This window comes from Arachis hypogaea, chromosome 17 (genome assembly GCF_003086295.3).
Source record: "Arachis hypogaea cultivar Tifrunner chromosome 17, arahy.Tifrunner.gnm2.J5K5, whole genome shotgun sequence".
Taxonomy (NCBI): Eukaryota; Viridiplantae; Streptophyta; class Magnoliopsida; order Fabales; family Fabaceae; genus Arachis; species Arachis hypogaea.
Window position 1 is genome coordinate 39,702,069 of NC_092052.1, and position 10,808 is coordinate 39,712,876.

At 39.6% G+C, this 10,808-nt stretch overlaps 2 protein-coding genes across 2 annotated transcripts; one reads left to right on the plus strand and one right to left on the minus strand.

Moving 5' to 3' along the window:
• Positions 1 to 1,449: 1,449 nt before the first annotated feature.
• On the plus strand, positions 1,450 to 2,519 carry LOC140180942 (uncharacterized). The gene is made up of 2 exons (XM_072222785.1): positions 1,450 to 1,848; positions 1,936 to 2,519. Exons 1-2 carry the CDS (start codon positions 1,804 to 1,806, stop codon positions 2,368 to 2,370), a joined length of 480 nt encoding a protein of 159 aa, XP_072078886.1. The 5' UTR covers positions 1,450 to 1,803; the 3' UTR covers positions 2,371 to 2,519.
• A 7,041-nt stretch (positions 2,520 to 9,560) lies between these two features.
• LOC140180584 (uncharacterized) lies at positions 9,561 to 10,052 on the minus strand. The gene has a single exon (XM_072221825.1). It carries the CDS (start codon positions 10,050 to 10,052, stop codon positions 9,561 to 9,563), a length of 492 nt encoding a protein of 163 aa, XP_072077926.1.
• Between the last annotated feature and the right edge of the window lie 756 nt (positions 10,053 to 10,808).

The window sequence follows — 10,808 nt, forward strand, 5'->3', positions numbered from 1 at the left end:
GGTGAGTACCGTTTGTTATTGATAACGGTTTAGAGATTATGTTTGATTCGTTTTGAAGCTGTACTCAAGTTGTGGTTGAATTGCACTATTATCTCCGTTTCATATGGTCGGTTTTGATATTGATTTTGTTTCCGAGTTTGTAGGGTAGACGTCATAGCCCCCAAACTTGTATGGCTTTGTTCAAAAGCAACATGTAAGCTTTTAAATGGTCGGCCTTTGTTTGTGTTTTTTCCGCACGTATGGTGTTGATTAGTTTCGTGATGTATCGGGCCTCCTTACGATCTTGGGCTTTCCATGTGATGCGTTTTTAGTATTGAGAATGAAAAGAAAAAATGGATATGGGAGAGACTGAAAGTTAAGGGACTTTTTACCTCGTGAAATGTGTTATGATTAATGTGCTTCTTCACCGTTTGGGTTTTCAATGCTTTGAGCGGTTATTACTTGCGATACCCACTAAGTTAGTAGGCTTGTAATAATAGTTGTTGCTACTTTGAAATTGACATTCTGCTTTTTCAATTTCATCTTTCCAGTTGACCCCAGCATGACTTCTAAAGGTTAGTTTCCTTCTCTAGAGATTTTTGTTTCTGTTTTTTGTAATGGCGTGAGAGAAAGAGAAAGAGAAGGAAAAGCAGAAGGTGGTTGAAGTGAAAAAAGATAACCCGTACCCTTGGGTACATAATGATGTGAGGACTCGTTCCTCATCGTATGTGGACGTCGAGTCACTTGTGAACTCAAGGGTTTGAAGCTTGTGAAAAATGGTTCGGGTGCGGTGGTTGAGCTTCTTCACTGTTCTGGTGGGGATAGGGTTTGTGAGAGGAGGGGGATTGACAGTATTTTTATATGTATACCCTTTGTCTCACTGAACTCCGTGTGAGATTCCCTTTTTCTGAATTTGAGTGTGATGTTTTGACTCAACTCAACTGCGTGCCCTCGCAGTTGCATCCAAACTCTTGGGCATTTCTTCATGCTTTTCAGTGTTTGATGGAGTTTCTTTCTTTTCCCTATTCTCTGTCTATTTTTTCTCATTGTTTCAATCAAAAGGGGTTCGGAAAGGGTTGTGGGTATGTTTGAGTAGCTTTCCCGGGCATTCCCCTTTCCTTTTATATAAATCTTCTTTCAAAACCTTTAAATCTATGTTTGTTAAAGTGCGGTCAGTAGAGACCAAGTATCCCTTCTATCTAGACGACGAGCTTATAAAAAGGTTTCTGCTTTATTGGTGCTCTGAGCCGATCCAAATTCTCGAGGCTACAGAGCAGAACGAGGAAGAAGACTGTTTCTTAGACTTTTTTATAGAGAGTTTTTCTGATGGGGAGTGTTTCTCTATTCCCGAAGTTCTTCATTTTCATGATTCTGGTGACAGTGAGGGTTTGAAAGCTTACATAGGTAATGCTGGTTGTTATTTTTGCTATCAAGTTTTCATTTTCTTGATTTTTTGCTTTCTGTCTGTAGGTGGGAGAGTTCCTCTTCTTAATCCTTCGCGATTTTAGTCATTTCTCAAAAAGAAAAAGGAGAAAGGTACATGTGGCTCTGGGACCGTGAAGGAGGGTGGGGGGAGGGGGTGCCGCTTAATCTGTTGCCCAACCGGCGTCATCTTTTAAGAGGAAGAGGGATGACACTGAGAAGTCTCTTAAGGTGATTTCGGAGGGTGATAAGAATTTTGCTGGTGGCAATAGATCTGCTTTTGAGAGGCAGAAGAGGCTTCATGGCTTCATTCCTGCCACGAGCTCGCATTCGTTGTGGAGTGATCAATTTCCCTTTGCCAAGCTTTCTGACAGGGTTTCTCAGTACCCTCGAGATAAGCTGATGACTCGTCGTATTGGCATGGAGGGGATGGAAAAGTTCATTCAGGTCAGCCATATATATTTGTGTGTTTTTTGTGTCTTTGTCTTTATTATTGTTTATGTTTTGTTGATTTGTGTTTGTCTTCTATTGCAGATTGTCGCTTCACGTTTGATGTGTGTAGGTCGCACTACTGAACTGCTCGGGGCCAAACAAAAAGTGGCTGTGGATAGGGTTTCTGACTTAGAGAAATCGTTAAAAGAGAAGGACGACATCATTGTAGATGTTACGGCAAAATTGAAAGAGTTTGAAGAGGAGGTCGTTCGCCTTCGAGACCAAGTCCGGCTTCTGCAGGCAGAGGTGAAAGAGAATGATAAGACTAAGGAGCAGCTGACCTCCAGCGTTCATGAGTTGGAAGAGGAGGGGATGGAGATGTTCTCCTCCAGTTTTGATCGAGCTGTCAGTCAAATTGCTGTGTTAGCCCCCGAGTTTGATTGTGATCAGCTTGATGTAACCAAGATAGTTATTGGCGGGAAGCTGGTTGTGGATGGAACCGTGGAGGACTATGATAAGAACGTTCCTCCTTTTTAATTTATGTATATTTCTGTGGTTTGTTTGTTTTGATGTTTATTTTTTTTTTTTGGATTGGAGTAACTCCTGTTTGTGCTGACCAAGGTCGGGTCCGTTTGACAATTTAGTATTTTGATAATATATATATAGCTATGCATGCTTGGTTAATGTTTTTGCATTTGAAAGTAGAATAGGAGAAGAGAAAAAGTAAGGAACAGATCGGTTATTCATATGTCAGTACATTGTTGAACTTTGATAATTTGACATATTGGGTGTTCGGCCTCATTAAAACCCTCCTTAGGTAAAACTCTTATTTGGGAAAAAACCTCTAAGGGAAAAAAAGAGTACCTTCATCCGTGGATTGTACAGGTTATGATCTATACAACTTTAGTGGAGAGATATTCCAATTTCCTGATAGTGAGTCGCCTTTTAGTATTTGCAGTTGGTAAGCCCTCATTCCGAGTACTTTTGCAATCCGGAATGGTCCTTCTCAATTCGCGGCGAGTTTGCCGTGCGATGAGGTCATCTTGCTTCCTCTGTTCTTCTTAGGACTAGGCCCCCTTCGTTGAATGTTCTGGGTATTACTTTTTTATTGTGTCTTCTTTCTACTAGTTGCTTCATTGCTCTTTGTTTGATAGCGGCGACATCTCTATCTTCCTCCACGAGATCTAGATCGGTCTTCCTTGTATCAATATTGTGGTTTTGATTGTATAGCTCAGCCCTTAAGGTGGGGTGCCGACCTCGATTGGTATTAGTGCCTCTGTTCCGTTGAATAACTTGAATGGGGTTTTGCCTGTAGTAGTTTGTATTGTCGTATTATAGCTCCACAGTATTTCTGGGATCAAGTCTGCCCAGTCACCTTTTGCATCAGTGAGCTTTTTCCTCATTGCCTGCAAGATTATTTGGTTAGTAGCTTCGGCCTACTCATTTGTCTGTGGGTGCTCGACTGAGCTAAATTGATGTTGTATGTTAAAGTTTTTCAAGAACGGTGCAAGTTTGTTATCTGTAAATTGCCTACCATTATCCGATATTATCTCCTTAGGTATTCCGAATCTACATATGATATTTTTCCATATGAAAGAACGTACCTTTTCGGCTGTTATTCTTGCTAGTGGTTGTGCATCTATCCATTTTGAGAAATAATCAATTGAGACTAAGAAATTTTACCTGTCTGGTGCTATTGGAAACGGGCTGAGGATATCAAGCCCCCATCTGTAGAAAGGCTAGCTTACCTCCATACTGTGCATTACCTCGACGGGCTTCATTGAGATGGCGGCATGCTTTTGACAATTATCGCATGTTTTGACTTTTGCTATGCAGTCCCTTTGCATTGTTGGCCAGTAATATCCTGTTCGGATAATCTTGGCGGCCAGAGCTCGTCCTCTTATGTGGTTACCACATACGCCCTCGTGGACCTCGTTTATAACTTCATTAGCTTCGTTTTTGCCGAGACATTTTAGTAATGGGTGTGAGAAACGACGTCTGTATAGTTCTCTTGCCACAGTTGTAAAAAACTTGCTTTTTGCCTAAAGCTTTGGGGATTAGTCTCGTTTCTGGGGATAATCCCTGTATTAATATACTCAAGAAAAGGTATTCTCCAGTCATTTATATGAGTGATGTTCATTATGTATAATGATTCGATGCTAGGTTTTTCTAGTGTAAGTTGTGATAGTGCCGATGTGTGTGTACTTGTTCTACTAGCGGCGAGTTTAGATAATATGTCCGTTCTAGTGTTCTTCTCTCTATGCACATATTTTATGATAAATTTATCAAACTTTGAAATAAGATCCTTTGCTATGAGCCAATACTGCTCTGACAGAAGATCATTTACCTGAAAATCTCCTTTGATTTGTTGGACCACTAAGAGGGAGTCACAATGTACTATCAGGCTTTGTACTTGGAAGCTGAGGGCGAGCTTGAGGCCTGCTATGAGCGCCTCATATTTGGCTTGGTTATTGCTTTCCGAGAAGTGGAATTGAAGGGATTGTTCGGCCATTACTATTTCTGCTTCCTTTAGTACTATCCCGGCTCTACTCCTTTCTATTTGATGCTCCATCTACATGCAACTACCAGGTCTATTCGTGGTGATGCTTGTCAGATGAAAGTTCGGAAACGAAGTTTGCCAGCATCTGTGATTTCAGAGCCAGTCTTGATTGAAACTGAATATCGAACTCAGAAAGTTCGATGGACCACTTGGTCAGCCGTCCTGCCAATTCTGGTTTTGTCAGTATTTGCCTTAGTGGCTAGTTCGTCCTTAGGATTATTGTGTGGCTTTTGAAATAGTGTCTTAGCCTCCTTGCTGTTGTTACTAGTGCCAAGGCCAGTTGTTCTATTATGGGATATCTTCTTTCGGTTGGTTACATGACTCTACTAACAAAGTATACTGGTTTTTGTGCTTTTCCTGTCTCAGTAACAAGAACCGAGCTTACAGAATGATTGGAAACAGATAAGTATAAATACAAGGGTTTACCGACTTCTGGACTTTGTAGTACTGGTGGCGAGGACAAGATGGCTTTGAGTTCGGCAAATGCTATCTCACATTCTTTTGTCCACTCAAACTTTTTGTTTTTGGAGATCGTCTGGAAAAAATGATATGATCGGTTTGATACTGCGGGCAGAAATCATGACAAAGTGGCCACTCTCCCTGCTAGCTGTTGTACTTTCTTTATTGTTTTTGGGCTTGCCATTTTGAGTATTGCCTCACATTTTTCAGGGTTTGCTTTGATTTCTCGTGAAGTCAGCATGAAGCCGAGGAACTTTCCTCCTTGTACCCCGAAAGCACATTTCTCTGGATTGAGTCTCATATTATATACTCGGGTCTGCTTAAATATTTCTTCGAGGTCGTCGCAGTGCGATCTTTCTGGCGTAGTCTTGGCCACCATGTCATCCACGTAGATCTCCATGTTCTAACATATTTGTTGGTGGAATACCTTGTCCATTAGTCGTTGATATGTTGCACCTGCATTCTTTAGACCAAATGGCATTACTGTATAACAAAAATTCCCATGTTCAGTTATGAAAGCTATTTTGCTTTGGTCTTCTGGATGCATAAGAATCTGGTTGTAACCAGAGTATGCGTCCATGAAGCTTAAGCTTTTGAATCCTGAAGCATTATCTACCAGTTTGTCAATACAAGGCAGTGGATAGGCATCTTTCGGACATGCCTTGTTGAGGTTTGTAAAGTTGACGCACATGCGCTACTTACCAGTGTTTTTCCTTATCATTACCACATTCGAAAGCCATGTGGTGTGTAAACCCCGTAAAATTAGCGAATAATTGTAAATAAATTAAATTTTAATAAATTAAATTGGAAAAGTAAATTTTATAGAAAAATATGATAGAGCAAATTAAAATAAAAATTTTGACACTAATTTCAAAGAATTTGGCCCAAGATTGGACCGAACGGACCGAACCGAGTGGACCGGGACCATATTGGGCCCAAGGCCCAACCAAACTCAGCCCAATTAAGCAAAACAACACCCTCCTCCCTTGTGACATTCATTTTCACGCTGAAACTCAACATGAAGGGGGAAGGAACTCTCTCACAAACATAAACCTAGCTTGATCTTCAAACAAATATAACTTTTGATCCGGAGCTCCAATTGACGAACTATTTGCGACTACGCGTTCACCGCAACGAGCTGTACGAAACCCATGGAATAATTTGGTATGTAACTCACTATTTCCTTCTCATCCAGCTTCCCCCAATTTTGAAAATTCATATACAATTATGTTGAAAATTATTCAATTTTGGTGTTCTAGGTTTGATTTAGCTTGCGGAGCTTATTGGGTTTGAGTTGCTACGAATGTGTGGGTACGGTAAGGATCACTCAAACCCTAATCCAATTTTGATTTCATTATGTAAAATCTGAATTTGGAATATATATGTGAATTAGGTGTGAATTAAGTTTGTATATAAGCATTGGAATTGAAAAGTGAGCATTTGGAAGCTTGGTGGTGATTAAGGCTAAACTTGTGGCTGGTTTCTCTAAGCTTGAGGGGCTATGTTGTGACCTTGGGGGCTGCCTTGGACTAAATAAAGTGATCGGCCAAGATATGGTTTAGGTTTCATGCGTTTAATATGTAAGGTTGTGTGAAAACTTAGGCTAGAGAACTATAGGATAAGTTGAAATGGTTTTAAGCATTAGATGGTTAGTTTTGTGATGCTGATGGCAACTTGATGATTAGGCTTGTGTTGGTATTGTCATAAGATGAATGGAATTAATGAGAATGTATTATTGGAATTAATAATGGTGAATTGATGATGTTGTTTATATATGTCAATGAGATTTTGTGGTTATGACTTGTTGATTGGTTATTAATGAATTGAAGAAGTAAATTAATGAAGTTTTAAAAGTTGTAGCTTGTGGTTAGAATTAATGTATGGATTTTATGGAATAGTGTGTACTAGTGTGCTAGTGGTTAGTGTTAGTAAAAAGGGACTTGATATGTGGTAAATTTGTAGGTTTTGGAGTAGGGTTATGATATAATTAAAGTAGATATGATGATGGATGAGAGGAATGGTGGATTAGTCTAAGTCGGAAACCTAGAGGACTAAATTTGGTTAGTCAAATTGAGAAGTCTTGCTGCAGATCAGAAATTCCTAATCTGTTTGGACAGCAACTTAAAACGAAAACTGGGAATAATCTGAACATGATTTTCGAACAAATTTTTATAAGTTAAGATTATTCCAGAAAAAATTTAGGGAATTTGGCCAAGTGGTTTGGAAGATATGGTTTTTTGAAGTTTAGTGGTTGCTGCAGATTTTTCTGGTTTTCTGGTTCTGCAGTACCAACTTCCAGACGCTATAACTTTGGATTTAAACGGAATTTTGAGTTGCTTTCAAAATGGATTAAAATATTATTCAGTCTATTTTAAGTGAGCACAAGTTTCAGGTCTATACCTATTTTGTAGACTTAGATAAGTCATTTAGAAGATGGGTTGTTTGCTGGAAATTCTGAACTGATTCATAAAAACAAGGCACCGCTTCCAATTGATAATTAATTACTCAAATGAAGTGATATGAACCTGAAACTTGTGGATTTTTAAACTTGGAAATGATTGACTGTAATCCCACCAAAATTTAGAGGCAACGGATTAGAATTAGAATTATTGTGGAATTTATAAAAATACTGCTGCTGTCTGTTTTTCTGGAATTTTGTAAATGAAGTAGCAGAATTCTAAATTTTGTAAAAAATTCAATTCTAATCCAAGTTCCGCAAAACCTAACTTAAATTGAAGATTAGGATCTCTAGAGTTACCTTACCAAGAAAAATAGGTCTTGCATAAGTATTTACAACACAAGAAGGTTTTAGATTAAACAAGCTTAGAAAATGAAAAGAAATGTAAGTTGTCCCTAGGAAGGGTTAAAGTTAAAGACAATGATATTGAGAGATAACAAGAAGAAAGAAGAATGAGGAACAAGGAATGAAATAAAAGTTGAGAATTGATGATGTTAATCAATCAAGAATAATAAAATGTATGAGCAATGAGTTAAGTAAAGTTGAGAATGATGAGATGAGATATGAATTGGTTTCGAGAATGAAAATGATAATTATGAGAAAATGATTGAATAACTTAGGCTTGGGGCGTTGTCTCCATGTCAGCCGGGATTTTTCCCGTAGTGGTTATTGAGCTTGGGGTATTGTTTTTCCCATGTCAACTTGGGATCCGTCCCATGGATATTATTGAGCTTGGGGGCGTTCTCTTCCCCATGTCAGCTTGGGAATTCTCCCCATGGTGTATTTCTGAGCTTGAGAACATATCGGGATGGCTACATAACCGACAGTTGATATCAACAGCCATAGGACAGGCATGCATCATGTGCACATTGTTTGAATTGCTTGTTTGTGAACTATTTGGGAATGCCTACGTGATTATAACATGCTATCTATTGTACTTGTTATCTGTATTACTTGTAAGTTACTTGTGCTTGCCTTGTTTGCTTATTTGTCTGTGTAAACTAATTGGTGATGGAGGAGCGGAGGAAGGGTTAACTGGTTTGGAGTTAATGTTAGGTTTAAAATATGTAAGATTAGAATTCATTAGGCCACCTACCCCTTTTTATGGCTTCTGCTTAGAGATTAAGTTTTATAATTGTATGACGGAGTTCTAGGATTGCCTCTGGCATTCTCAGGACCTTATTTATTATACGCGTGCCACCTTTACCATGCTGAGAACCTTCGGTTCTCATCCCATACTGTGTTGTTATTTTCAGATGCAGGTCGAGAGGCTCCTCGCTAGGCGTCTGGATTCCTTGAAGTGGAGCAGTCCCCAGTGTATTTTGGGTTTCTAGTTTGTATATGTATGTGTATACGTACTAGCTTGCTCTCCAAGAAACTTGATTATTTTGTTCCTAATAGAGGTTACATGAGAGTTAGGGACTTGTTTCTGTATTTTGGATGTTAGGATACTTATGTATATATATGTAAATATTCTCCAGCCAGCCTTAGCTTCGAAAGCTGAGTCAGGAGCTAGTTCCTCTGTATTATTGGCACTCTTGTGACTCTTTCACTTGTTCCTATCCTTAACTTTTAAGTTTCTTAGCACGCAAGTAACTCTATTTATTGAGCGTTGCGTTTTTTTATTTTGCGATTTTGTTTTACCCATTTTTCAAGGCTCCTAGTATATTATCTCTTTTCACTATTATATGTAAATATTTTCTGATTAGAGGTCCGTAACACCACACTACCTCTATTCTACGACTTAAGCGTAAAACTCTGTGCAGTAGGGTGTTACATGATGAAGCGGATTTCTTTAATGAAGTCGGCACTGAGGAGCTTCTTAGTCTCTTCTTGGGCTGTGTTTGCCTTTTCCGCTCCGAGGTTCCTTTTCTTTTGAGCTACAGGTCGGATCGCTCTGTCAATGGCGAGTTTGTGGCAAATAATGTTTGGGTCTATTCCTGGCATGTCTGCTGGGGTTCAGGCGAACAAATCGGCATTGTCTTATAGTACCTTTATAAGTTTTAGTTGTTCCTATCCTTCTAGAGCTCGGCCAATGTAAGTAAATTGTTCTGGTTTTAAGGTCAGGGGGACTTTTTGGAGTTCATTTGCTGGTTGAGCTCTTTCCTGGGAATCCTCCCGAGGATCGAGTTCTGCTAGGGACAATACTTCATTTGTGCTGTGCATAGCCTTGACCTCTTGTTGATGTTTTCCCCTTGTGCTGGCCCTTTTTAGGCTTGCATTGTAACATTGCCGAGCTTGTTGGCGGTCTCAGTGGACTATCGCTATCTTTCTTTCCTGTGCCTGAAACTTAACACATAAATGTAAGGTAGACACCACTGCTCTGAATATGTTCAGAGCAGGTCTTCCGAGAATAATATTATAAGGACTGGGGCAGTCAACTATAAGGTACTGGACATCAATGGTCCGTGATAATGGGGTGTCCCCCATTGTCATTTTTAGCCATATGTAGCCTTTTATTGGGACCCTTTCTCCGGAGAACCCTACAAGTTCTTCGGATGAAGGTTGCATGGCTTTTTCAGATATTTTCATTTTTTGGAAGGTAGAGTAAAAGAGGACATCTGCACTACTACCTGGATCCAAGAGGAATTTTCTTACCAATAATTCACCTGTTTTGATGGAAATCACCACTGGATCATCTAGGTTTGGGCCAGGCAAGGATATGTCGGCCTGGCTGAAGGTAATTTTGAGGTCTGTTGTGTCCTTGCTCCTTGGAGGTACTGTTCCTTCGATAGCCAGCATTGCTCGGTAATTGCGTTTGCGTGCCGCATTTGTCTCGCCTCCCCTGGCGAATCCTCCGGATATGCAGTTTATAATCCCCTTTGGTGGGTTAGGGTTGGACCATCTACTGTCATCCTTTTCCTCCGAGGTTCGTTGACGCTCTTCTCGGTCTCGAGTGTTTTCCTTGCTTCTTCTTCCTTCGACATATTTGTCAAGGAGGCGTTGTCGGGCTAATCTCTCTAATAAGTACTTGGCGATTATGCATTTTTCCGTTGTGTGTCCGTACTTTTGATGGAAAGCGCAGTGTTTGTTCTTGTCTACGAATCGTTGGTCCTGATAGCTTCCTACTCGGGTAGGGGGTTTTATTATTTTGGCATTGAGAATCTCCTTGATTATTTTTTTCTCTCTTGGTGTTGAATCTGGTATAGGTATCAAATTTTGGAGTTAGCTTGACTGGCTTCCTTGGTTCCTTATTGTATGGCGATCTTATGGTCTTATCTTCTTCTCTCCGGGAGGGTTGCCTGATAAACCACTATTTTATATTTTATCTTGTACTCAATTGAGTGGTTTTTATTAACTCCTTACCCACTTATTCATACTATTTGCATGGTTTTATATTTCCTTCCTAATTATGTGCTATGATTAAAAACATGCTTCTTTGATCTTATATTTGCTTATTATTAATCCTCTCTTATTACCATTAGATGTCTTGATATGTGTGTTAAGTGCTTTCAGAGATTATAGGACAGGAATGGCTTGGAGGATGGAAAGGAAGCA